This window comes from Phalaenopsis equestris, unplaced genomic scaffold (assembly GCF_001263595.1).
Source record: "Phalaenopsis equestris unplaced genomic scaffold, ASM126359v1 Scaffold000436, whole genome shotgun sequence".
In the NCBI taxonomy this organism is placed as follows: domain Eukaryota; kingdom Viridiplantae; phylum Streptophyta; class Magnoliopsida; order Asparagales; family Orchidaceae; genus Phalaenopsis; species Phalaenopsis equestris.
In genome coordinates this window covers 626,627-639,941 of record NW_018164877.1, presented here as the reverse complement: position 1 = coordinate 639,941, position 13,315 = coordinate 626,627, and the positions used below count along the sequence as shown (strand labels likewise).

Below are 13,315 nucleotides of genomic sequence, written 5' to 3'. Positions count from 1 at the left end.
TTCCAACTCAATCCTATGCTACCCTCAACACATTGGTGAAATTACCAAACGACCACCACGTGTTTTTACCGGGAACACTGCAGTCGAATCTCTAGAATGAAAAAAGCTGCAAGGGCAATAATGTAACGCAGTTGTCAATTCTCGAACTTCCAATTTCGCAAAAAGCTGCTCCTCCCACTGGGTCAAAACCAGCGCGGGAGAGAGAGAGAGAGAGAGAGAGAGAGAGAGAGAGAGAGAGAGAGAGAGAGAGAGAGAGAGAGAGAGAGAGAGAGAGAGAGAGAGAGAGAGAGAGGATGATAAGGTCTACTCTACCAGAGAAGATATTGCTATTTCTCTCTCTAATGGTGGCTCGCAGAGAGAAAATCAATGGCATTCAGTTCTGACCCGGCTTCCTGTCTCTCTCTCTCCTTGCGATTTTACCACGCGAATAAAGACCCCGGAACAACGATCTAGGTGAAGAGAAAGTAGATTTGAAGGGGAATACTGCGCCGAGCGTGCGGGTGCGGTGGAGGGAAATGGGGAGCTTGTGGAAGAAGGCGAAGGAAGCCATGGGGATGAACATTTGCGTTTTCGTGCCGAGGGTTCAGGATGAGGAGGAAAACCCTAGGACGGAAATAGGGAAGAAATCGGAAACATGGGACGGAGATGTTGAAGCCTCGTTGGCTGTTTCTGGAGGTAATTCTAGATTGGATTCCGACTCGTTGGTGCCGATTAAAGCTACTTCGAACTCTTCGAGACAACTGATGTCCGAATCGCGTAGCAGCTCTGGCAAGGTACATTTCTCTTACCTTCTCTTGAATTGCGTTTTATTTTGATTTTCTGATTTGCTTTTCGGAGTTGTGTGTTAGGGAAATTTCTGGGTGTTGTTTGCCGGATTGGCTCAAATCGGATGGTAGATACAGAAGATTAAGACTTAAAACTGTTAGACAGAACGATTGCTTAATTCTAATATTGTGTTTTTATTTTAGATTTCAAGGTTTTGTGCCCACAAAGTTCTTAAATCATTTGTACTTTGAATAAATCTAAAAATTGTTTCACACGATAAATTTTGTTAAGTTCTGATAAAATAGTTGGCTATTTTTCCCAAGATTTGAAATTTGCTAGCGTGAATTAATCAATAAATAGATTGAAATCAGATCTATAAAAATAGTTGAATCTAGAGCCTTAAAAATTTATCTGACGTGATTTAAAATAATTATTGCTTAAATCCCATCCAAACTGAGATAACAAACAACCCCTTTTGTTTTTTTTTCATTGCAAGTACGCTAGTTCGTGTCATCAGTGATCTGATTTGTCTTGCAGCGTTATCACTGCAGAAATTGATTTTTCTTATGGCATTGGTCTTCTTTTTTTTGTTTTGTGGAAGATTTACATATATACCATTAAATTCCTTTGTATTTACATATGTAACACCTAAACTTTAATTTTTACATACTTACCACCTTACCTACGTATGAAAAGCTGTATAAAAGTTACATGGTGCTATTTTCTTATATGATTGACTGATTTGAGTGGTATGAATTTAAAAACCAAAGTATAGGTGTTAGATATATAAAAAAATAAAAATTGGGTGGTATGCATGTAAATGTCCCCTTTTTCTTTCCGTCTTTTTTGGAAGGTTGCGTGTGGTCTACCATCGTTTGTTGATGAGTGGTTGCCATTTGTCCTACCCAAGAAAGTTTGAGGTTACGTTACTTTATCAATTGGGCTAAAATGGCAGCTTCTCTGGTCGGAAGCGTTGCTGTTCTACTTGTACTACTTGTAACGTGTCTTTAGCATTTTGTACTTTTCATTGTTATTATTTTCTTCCTTAGGGTGGCTTGTAAAATATTGTTATTTCTTATTATTTGATGATGTGTTTTAAGATTGATTAACAGATTTGGCTAAAGTTTCTTGTCGACTATCAAGTTTAGAATTCATTTTAGATTTTAGTCATCAAAGAGTTTGAAGCAACAAGGGCTTTAGTAATTATGAATGTTGGGATCATTGAACTTCCTATCTGACCATGTTCTAATTTTGATGTGGAGAACATATCTTAAAACAAATTTAAAAAATTAATTGGCTATCATTTTTATTTAAATTGATCAAATTAAAGATCTTGTGATTCTGATGGAAGAGGTTCGTGGTTCTGAGAGGCTCTGCAATCTTCACGAGCCATTATTTAGCAAATTGTTTGTGCAAACCTGATGAGAAGAAAGGAATTTACCCATGCAAATATGATGAGACTGTTAAATTTTCTGTTCTTTGAAATAACTGAGAGCTCAAAGTAGGAAGGAATAGAGGCTCAGTTGCAAAACAAGCTAGGATGGTGGGTATATTTTCTTTTTCATCTTTGGATGCTACATTGGGTTGATTATATAGTGAGAGGACTGTACTAGGTCTTTACAATATGGAGTGGGCAATTCATACGAAGGAGAGGTAAGTGCATGTGATGATTTGGTCTTAGAAGTTTATGGCTGTGCTTTGATCACTTGTTGAATGAGCTACTTTGGATTGTGAGCTTCTTACAATGCTGAGCATCGAATGGACGAGAGAGACTTGTTGAACAAGTCAACAAGTTGATCTTGAGTGTTGATGCGATGAACCATAATGGCATGAGCTTTGATGCAATCACGGATGATTGAATGAAGTGATGATCCACCTTAATATGATTGGTGCGAGCATGAAATATTGGGTTTTTGGGAAGGCAATTGTAGAGGCATTGTGACAGGAAAGGTAGAGTTAGGGTTGTCGCAGACAAGTGGAGTTAGGTTATGTCTATGCTTATTTCCTTAGTTGCTATCGAGTTTAGATGATATCAGTGGTGGTGGCGGCGAGTCCAAAAAATCGGGTGCGTAAAGTGGGAGTGTTGTATGCATGGGTTTGTTTTGTTGTCTCGTCTTTCCCACTTTTACAAGGATTTGCTGATCATATCCTATTTGGTTTAGATGAGTTCCATTATCAGTAGCTGTAACTTGCAATCCGAAAAAAATGGAGATGGGTCCAATATTTGAACTAATGTTGAAGATTTTGAATTACTGAGATCATGGCAACGAGTTTGTTGCTCGTGAATAGGATGGCTTGGCGTGATATAGGAATAATGAGGGATTGACAAAATTGGGAGTGAAGCCGAGTTGATGTTGGTGGCTAGTGAAGGTGGCGAACAATTGCCACGGAGGAAGGCATTGGGGGACATCCATTTGCCAAATTGGCCACTGGCGAGAGGTGGCAATTGTAACCATAATGTAGATGGTAGGGAATTTGTTCACGGGGCTAAAGGTCTCGATGTAATCAATCCCTTGTTTTTGCTTGAAGCCTTGAGCTACAAGTTGAAGTTGGTGCCACACATCGATGCTGTTGTTGTATTTGGTTTTGGTTGTCTATTTGTAGCCGAGGTGGTTTTGAGCAGGAGAAGGTGGGACTAATTTTCTAGTACCCTCGGTTTGGAGGGCCTTAAATTTAAGGAACATAGCTTAGAGCCAATGAGTTTCTTTGATAGCACCTGTATGGTTGCTGGGATCTGGTGGACATGTAGAATGTTAGTGAATTTGAATATGTGTTTAGGTTTGAAAAAACCTAATTTGGAGCAGATTTGAAGTGGGTGGTGGTTTGAAGGAGTGGAGGAACTGTGAGTGGATGGAGAGGGGGAGAGGGGTTTGTGATGGGGGTGGGTTTAGGTGGAGCGGAGGAGGCGGGTTCAGGGGTGAAGAATCTAATGGTTATCGAGGGAGGAGTTGCAGCAGAGGAGATGGGGTGTTTTAATTGTATGGGAGGTGTCTAGATTTGTGGCAATTTGGGAAGGGCTGAGAGGGGAACAATAGTGAGGGGTGGTGGCGGGTCAGTGGGGGATGAGAGGGAGGAAATATAGGATATCACTTTGTACCATAATAAATTTAAAGTCCTGTATGAGAACTGAGAGCTTAAAGTAGGAGGAAACTGAGGCTTAGCCGTAAAGCAAGAAAATGGCAAATATATTTTCCTATTCACTATTGGACGCCATAGTGGGTTGTTTATATAACGAGAGGACTGTACTACACCATTACAATGAGGAGTGGGGCAATTCACATGAAGGATGAAGAGGTGCATGTGATGATTTGGGGGTGAAACTGAGGCTTAGCCATCTGGTGGGCTGTTAGGAATATTGGGTTGTGTTGTTATCAGGGAAATCACTACCGTTCTTTGATAAGGTGACCAGCGTCCTTGGAATAATTCTTGCCAAGATGAAAATCAAAATTTGTTATCTTTCACTATCATGCACTAATGACATCCAACTCAACAACATGGTATATTCTTGTCTTTGATATGATATTGTTGTGACCATGGCTGGACCTCTATTGAACCACCATTGTTGGCCTTCCAAATTAGCTCTAGTTTGGGTGGGCTGATCAAGTCAGCCTAGAAGCATCTTCCTTAATCATATTTTGGGTGGGCATGCAATCTATACCATTCATTTTTCATAAAAGCTCCCCATTTTGTACATTTTATGTGATCTATCGAGTTTCTAAGGCTATCCAGATTCTTCAAGAATTCCAATTAGCTACCCTTATGTGAAGGAACTATATAGCACAACTGTCTCTCGCAAGTTTTTTGACATTGCCTTCTCCCTCAGAACTTTTCATAGAGTTGTCTCACTTAAGACTTATGTTGCAATTGTCTTTTGTAGGACTTGTGTTGGATTCATCTATGTTGTTGCAGTTGTCTCTAATAAGGCCCACACCATAATCTTTTCCTACAAAACTTGCAACACAACATTCTCTCTCAAAATTTCCATCATAACCGTCTTTCTTAAGACTTGCTCTGCACATGCCTTCCTTATGAATTACATTGCATCTTTCTTTCTTGACCTCTCATAATAATCTGTTGTAAGACCTGCATTGAAATTGTCTCCCTTAAGATCTTCACCACACACTCAACAAAAACAAAAAATCATAGTGGTCTTTAGCAATACTTGTGTTTTAATTCTCTTGTATGACCTTTAGTTCATCGTAATTGTTTCCTCCAAGATCTGCATCACAGTTACCTTTAGTTCATCGTAATTGTTTCCTCCAAGATCTGCATCACAGTCTTTGTAACGACTGCCACTGTAGTATACTAGTACACTTGTTGAGACTTGATTTTTGGATCTGGTAAGTCTTACGTGTTTATTTCATGTTATTGAATTTTTTTTTTAAGTTTAGTTTATTAGTCAAATTTTTAGTAGTTTTTTCATGCCCGATTTATTAAATATCTTTGTCAGATTGTGTAGGGAAAATTTGACTATATATTAAGCATATTTTTACCTAGTTTTAAGGGCTTTATAAGTAAGAAAATAAAATGTTTATTGTTAGATTTGTCTTATTCATGTGGGTTTTCTCGAACCATCTGGCGTTCGTTTTACAAACCGTTTTTCTTCAGTGTGTTATAGACATTTTTTTTATTAATTATTTTTTCATGGTTTTTGGAGTTACATATTTTAGATATGAATAGATTTATATATAATATATATTTAATAATATAACAAATTCTAAAACTACCATTATATTCTTTTTATTTTTTTAAAAAATGATTTATTATAAGTATCTTAAGGCATTAAAGTATTTCATTTTCCCATGCATACTTCCTTGTCTGTTGTCAACTAGAGAAAAGTAGAGAGAGAAAGGGAGAGGAAAAATATCATTTTAGAGACAGAAAGTTGGTTTTGGGGGCTTTCGACCTGATTTCGTATGTTGGGCCAGTTAGGGAAATTGTCCGACACTAGGTAGACCACCATTAACCTACTTTAGATTTCAATAGTTGTTTTTTTTCATAAATTTTTGGTATTTTATTTGTTGAAATTTTGTACAAACTCAAATCTACGGAGATTTATAAACTTTTCACCGCACATCTTTTTATGCATTTTAGATTAGATTGCTAAAAATATCGACTTAAAATTATTTATTTTTGGTCTGGTATTTTATGTTGTGCAATATTTTGTATATTTTGACATGTGTATTAAACCTGATAATTTGCTATAGAATATAAAACAATTGAAATTATTCTGGACATTTCATATAAGTGGACGATATGTGTAAATTTATTTCCCCTTCAAATAATTATTTATGTCTACTAGTACGTATCACGATCAATAACATGTTATGAAATTCGATATGTCAAAATTGTTACCATTTATATTCTTTTGTACCAAAATATGTGCTAAAATGATAAAACTTGGGGAGTTGCAGGTGGTTGTGATAGGGCAGATGCATGTTATGTATAATCAAGTGGAGTTATATGGGATTTTGCTCTTATGTAATTATCCATCTATGTGTTTAATACGCTTGAAGAGATGTGAACAAGTGTATGTATAAGTGGAAGTGAAGTTATAAGGGGCATAGGAGAAACATAGTAGAAGATATAAGTGAAAGTGGGGGTATAAGGAGACGAATGAAAAAGTATTAAAGTAATTCAAATAAAGAATTGTATTTGATTTTTATATTATTTTCTTGCACTTATAATATCATGTTGTTTATATTGTTATTCAGCGTATACCTATTGCAGTTGTAATTTTTTATATTGGCATTGTAATAGATATTACATATGATATTTTGGCATGTTTGATTTATTTACATCGAATACATGTTTATTTTTTTAATATTAAAAATTGCAATAAATTTTGAGTAGCCTACTAAGCTGTAGTTGCTCACCACTGCTTTACTCACATGTGTTGTTTTAAGGAATGAAGTTCAGGTTGACTAGAGACATTTATATTACATGTGAGAGTTTGATTTTTGGTATGTTAGTATCTTTAATAATTATTTTTGACAACATGTGATTCTTATTTTTGTTTGATGATAGAGCGATTAAATTATGATTATTGTATTTATTTCTTTTGTTGTATATCTATATGATCTGAATAAATTTTGGGTATATTTATTTTCCAACGTTTAATGATATTAGTGATTCTGTGTGTGAAACTTGAAAAAAAAGATAGATTCCTTCCAAATAGATTTTGGGTAATAATTTCTCTTTCATGAGCTTAACACGAGATGACCTGCCCCAATATGAAAGGTTGCGCCGAGTTGGGTTGTGACAAAATTCTTGGTATCAGTGCAATGAATTTGGAGGAATTAATGTATAAATAGAGCCATATGATTGATTAGTGGATGAGTGTGAGAGTTCTGGGTAGTTTAAGATTAATTTTCTTTTCTACCCCTTTTTTATATATATTATATTATGTTATTGTATGTGCATGTCAACTTTAAGTATTGGGTAATTATGAATCCCCAAGATCAGGATGTGACAGATGGATAGTTTCGGTCAGGTTGGGGCAGTATAGAGTAAAGTGGGAGCTCTTCTGTCAGATTTAATGACTCAGTTTGTTAGTTTAGTGGCTCATTTGATGGGTGATGCTCTAAGCAGAATGTCTACTTCAATAGAAGAGGAGGGAGATAGACATTTACGGTTATTCTTGAAATTGAAGCCGGCTTTTTTCAAGGGAGCGGTGGTGCCTCAAGTACCTGAGGATTGACTATTGAGACTAGAGAAATCATTTAATAACATGCAGTATTCAGAGAATCGTAAGGTTCCCCTTGCAGTGTTTTTACTTGATGGTGAAGTTGAACATTGGTGGCTAGGCTAGCAGAGGGAGAAGTTTCAAGGCAAGCTGAATGCTGAGATTACTTGGGAGCAATTTACTGATACTTTAGAGATTGGTTTGGACCTCCATCAGCCAGACAGTAGATACATGAGACTTTTCTTAGATTGATTCAAGGGAATAAGACACTAATGCAGTATGAGGCTGAGTTTACTATATTAGCAAGATATGCTCCACAGTTAGTCTGTACTCCAGAGAAGAAATGCTATAGATTTTTGTAGAACTCAAGGATAACTTAAGGCACCCACTTGTTCCATTTAAGAGCAGAGATTTCTCAGAGTTAGTGAAGAGGACAAGATTGATAAAAAATGATCTGATGTTGATTCAAGAACATATGGATGTGAGTCGGAAAAGATTTCGAGGGGAGTCGTTTAGAAGTGGTGGCAGTGGGAAGAAGTGTCAATTTGGGTCGTATGACCCTGAGAGAAGTTCTACAGGGTTCATCTATCTCAGTGAGTAGTGTTACAGTTTGTACTTCATGTGGAAGGAGACATTCCAGTTAATGTTATTTATTTTATGAGCAGTGTTTTAAGTGTGTTCAACCTAGCCATAAGATAGCTCATTGTCCTTAGCATCTTAGAGTAGAGCTGATACTCGAGAAGACCAAAGGCTTGATAGACATTAGAAGACGGTCCCATCAAGAACTTCCAGCGAAGGATCATCCAGTAGAAATGGAGGGAAATTCTCTAGAAAGCAGACATGAGAGAGTCAGAGACAATATGTTACCTCTATTGCTGCTATTCTAGCTTAGCCTAGAGTTTGTTGTTTGACTCAATGAAGCTGGGGATGCATTTGATGCTGTAACAAGTACAACTATCATTTCTGCACAGTCTTTTAGAATTTTATTTGATTATGGAGCTGGTCATTCGCTTATATCTGAGAATTTTTTAACTTGCCTAAGCATTCTTCCTGTCGCTTTAGCTTCTGGTTTTTCTGTTCTTTTACCCATTGGAGATTGTTTAATGGCCAGTCAAGCTTGTATTTGTGATATTGCGATTTCAGATAGAAAGTTGGAGTCTGAGTTAATTATGTTACCTTTGACTGAGTTCGATGTTATATTGGGTATGGATTGATTGAGTAAATATGAAGCTTTTATTGGTTGTATTTGGAAGAGAGTGAATTTATCTATTGGCGGGGAAACATTTTATTTTCAGGGCATCATAGGTGTTTTATTATCTTTGATATCAACTTTGCTAGTTTATCAATTATAGACAAAGGAAAACAATGTATTTCTTGCTTATGTAAAGCTACCACGACTATTGAGGAGGTTCCTGTGGTAAATGAGTTTCTAGATGTTTTTCTTTAAGAATTGGTAAGTTTGTCTCCAGAGATATAAATTGAGTTATGTATTGAGTTTGTACATGGTACATCTCCTTTCGAATGCTCTTTATAGAATGACACCTAAAGAACTACAAGAGTTGAAAATTCAGTTGCAGGAGTTGTTGGATAAGGGTTTTATTAGACCTAGTGTATCTTCTTGGGTTGCGTCTGTATTGTTTATGAGGAAGAAGGATTGTATAATGAGTATTTGCATTGATTATAGAGAAGCGAATAAAGTGACCATCAAGAACAAGTATCTGTTGCCCATGATTAATGATTCATTTGACCAACTTGAGGGTGCATCCGTGATTTCAAAAATAGATTTGAGATCCAAGTGGCCACTATGAGTTCTTGGCCATGCCTTTTGGTGTGACTAATGCCATGTTTGTATTCATGGATCTGATGACTTTGTCTTCAAAGCATATCTAGATCAGTTTTTTATTATATTTATTGATGATGTACTGTTGTATTTTAAGTCTAAAACTGATCATACATTTCATTTGAGATTAGTGATGGAGATATTAAGACGACATCAACTATATGCTAAATTTTTGAAGCATCAATTTTGGTTGAAAGCCATCTCTTTGTTTGGGCCATGTGGTGAGTAGCAATGATATTTTTGTTGAACCACAGAAGATCCAGGCAATCGTTGATTGACAAAGACTATAGAAAGTTTGTTGAGGGCTTTTCTCATATTGCAGTTTCTCTGACTAGATTGACTCAGAAGGCGGTTCTTTTTGAGTGGACACCATAATGTGAAATTAGTTTTTAGAAGTTGAAGAATTGCTTGGTGTCGGTGCCTATTTTGATAATTACAAATGGTGCTGAGGATATTTTTGTTGAACCCCAGAAGATCGAGGCAATCGTTGATTGACAAAGACTAACTACTGTCTGAAGTTCGTAGCTTTCTTGGCATGGCAGGATATTATAAAAAGTTTGTTGAGGGCTTTTCTCATATTGTAGTTTCTCTGACTAGATTGACTCAGAAGGCAGTTCTTTTTGAGTGGACACCTTAATGTGAAATTAGTTTTCAGAAGTTGAATTGCTTGGCGTCGGCGCCTATTTTGATAATTACAAATGGTGCTAAGGATTTTCAGGCGTTCATCGATGCTACTTTGGCAGTATTGGGTTGTGTATTGCAGTAGAATGGGAGAGTTATTGCTTATGCATCTAGACAGTTGAAGCTACATAAGAAAAAATATCCTACTCATGATTTGGAGTTGGCAACTATTGTATTTGCATTGAACACTGGAAACATTATTTATATAAGAGTGAGATGTGAGATTTATATAGATCATCAAAGCTTAAAGTACATTTTTACTCAGAAGGAGCTAAACTTGAGGCAGAGGAGGTGGTTGGAGTTGATTAAAGATTATGATCTCAGTATTATATATCAACCCGTTAAGACAAATATGGTAGCTAATACCTTTAATAGAAAATCTATTGGTGTGTCGGCCGTTTTTTTATTACATCTTTAAAATCTTTTATTTAATTTAACTTTAATACTTCAAATAACTTTATGGTTTGAAAAATGTAATAATTTTGTGATTTTAAAAATAATTGAAATATGAATATAACCCCTTTTTTTATTTTTCAAATTAATATTTTAATTTAAAATAGGTGAGACCAAACGGGTCCCACATTTTAAATAGTTTAGACGAGTGAATACGATACTACAAGTAAAACACTTATCCCGAAGGATAAATATCACTTGTAATAGAGATTCAATCACTTAGACTAAAGAATTTGTGACATCCATTCGGTCTCCGAAATTGTCTTATTTGCCGACAAGTTCCCCTACCTAATACGAAAATATGAACAATTATTTAAGGAATCCAAAGGAAAGAAGAGTAGGGGACGTCACAGATATTGTTTGGCTTTATGTCTTTTGAAATGACACTTATTTGATGTTTCAATCCTGCAAATCATTTAGGATTTATGATTTATGTTTGCGCAATATCAGACTGTGCAAATAGCCTAAAAAAAAGAGGATTTACACCGTACCGCACGAAGAGGATTTACACCGTACCGCACGGTAACCTCGGAATCCTAAAGTGTTAGGACTTATAATTGTACAACAGAATTGTACAAAAAGCCTAAAGAGTGATCCTATGGGTTGTTATTTAAACTAAAGATAATAATAAATGATGTGAATGTGTTTTGCTGCTGTAGATCCACCTGAAAATTGTTTCTCGTCGCGCTGCCCACAGTATTCGCTCCAAACTCCTTGTAGTAGCATCTCCTGGTTTAGTTTTAGTTTTGAACATGCTCCTAACCACTAGGTTATTCTATACTAAGACATAACATATCAAAGTAACTAAGCATGCAGTGTGAAAGAACAATAACAATGTACTGTACAGTAAAGAGAAAAGACAATATAACATACTGAAAGAAGAGCATTACGTGCTGTAAAGAGTAGTATAACATGCTGGGGAAACAATATAACATGCTTTAAAATAAAATGTTGTAATATAAATTAAACATGTGTTGTAATATAAATTAAACATTAAACATGTACACCTGAGAGATTCATTGCTCCTTTAAATTTAGTTATTATGCGCTGTGTAAAAGAGGAAAGTATGACCTAAAAAAGACTTAACAGAAATAGCTAAATCATATGAAAAAGACAAATAAATAAAATAAAATACAACATCACATATAAAAGACCAAAGATAGGAAATTTATATGTGATACTGGAATGTCCCCAATTGCCAGAAGGATTTGAGTGTAGGACAAACTCAAATCCCGGAGCATTGGGTTTCAATTTTGGTCAAGTTAAGGTAAGAATTTCATTATTTGATTTAATTAAATCAGTCATGAGTCACAATCTAGTGCACCATCGTGCCTAGTGTCCTACTTATCTTCTAAACTGAGATCAGACGTTTGGATTTCTTAGGGTCATTTGAAAATTAAGATGATAAACTATCTCTTAAGCTGTGCTTCTAAGATCTAGGATGCCTGCACTTTAGTTTAAACTTGAAGTGTCCTAAAGTGTCTAATCTCAATTAAGTGCCCTTCCACTAACCCTCAAATATCTATAGATCCAGTTTAGCTCACTATCACACTCCTAAAACCTAGGGGTAAACTCATAGTTTTGGCAAAAGAGTTGTGAGTTGAGCTTCAATCCAAGTTAAAGGAATTGGATTTTAAATTGATTTAAAACTTAAGGGATCTAAGTGCAAGTCCACTAATCTCTCAATCGTTATCTAAATTCTCATTTATTTCGATTCCAACTAGTCTTCCAATTTGCAATTCATTTTTTCTTATGTAAAAGAAAAGGTGGATTGCTCGTTATCCTATCTCCTCTTTAGATTTTATCATCCCAAAAATTCAAATTTTAATTTTAAATTTTCTTTCATTTTCTCTTACCCTCATATTTCCCTTGAGATTATAAATCATTTTTGAATATAATTAAATCGGAAATTCTCATTTTTAACTTGACCGTTAAAAAAAAGAAAACAAAAAGAACGAAAAAGTAGACCGATCCATTTTTCTTAAAATCAAGTTAAATCAATGAAACTCATGAATGTATCGGTCTAAAACATTTAAATTCGTTAAAAGGAAAATGATTAGATCAATCCCAAGGAGGATATTATTTCCAAATGTCAATTTTGCGCATTTTCAAACCCCTATTGAATTAAATTTATATCAATTCCATACTTTCTTCAAAATGAAATTATATAAACTTTTTTTATTTCACAAGTCACCAAACCAGCTCCAAAAAAACCCAAACAAGCTCACGGGTAAAGCCAAAAAGAGAGATAAAATGCCACCAAACCAGCTTCAAATAAACCAGCTTTAAAGCAATGGTAGGAAATCCCGAACCGAGCCAGTTAATTCAACTCAAAAAAGAAAAAACAAAGGCAGAAAACTCCAGACCAGGTCAATTGATTCAGCTCAAAAAAACGAAGGCAGAAAACCCCAAATCGAGCCACTCAATCCAGCTAAAAAATGAAGGCAGAAAGCCCAAAACCGAGCCAATCAATTCAGCTAAAAAATGAAGGCAGAAAACCCCAAAAAAATCAAAGCCAAATCTCCATTTAATATAGGTATATTTTCAGCCAACATTTAATCCAACAAGAAGGTAAATCCGATCTCATTAAATGAACTAAAATAGGGTCTTTTAAGCTGAGATAAACCCTCAAATATAATTTTCAGCATTAAGAAATATTTCAGCATATGTTCTAACAACGGAGGGCAACAAATAAAGCTAAGATAAGCCCTCAAATATAATTGCCAACATTAATAAATATTTCAACATATGTTCCAACAACAGGGGCAGCAAATAGGAACAAAAAATAAGCCCAAACATGTTCTTCCAACTTTTGAAATGACTTCAGCATGTATTCCAACAACAGGGGCAGCAAATAGGAACAAAAAAATAAGCCCAAACATGTTATTTTT

The 13,315-nt window shown here is 35.5% G+C and overlaps 1 protein-coding gene across 1 annotated transcript in view; it reads left to right on the top strand.

Moving 5' to 3' along the window:
* Positions 1–267: 267 nt before the first annotated feature.
* Positions 268–13,315, top strand: part of LOC110027688 — a 35,534-nt gene continuing 22,486 nt past the window's right edge. Inside the window, exon 1 of the mRNA XM_020729205.1 lies at positions 268–773. Coding sequence (XP_020584864.1) covers positions 516–773 — 258 coding nt within the window. The 5' untranslated portion in view covers positions 268–515. The remainder of the gene's footprint in view (positions 774–13,315) is intronic.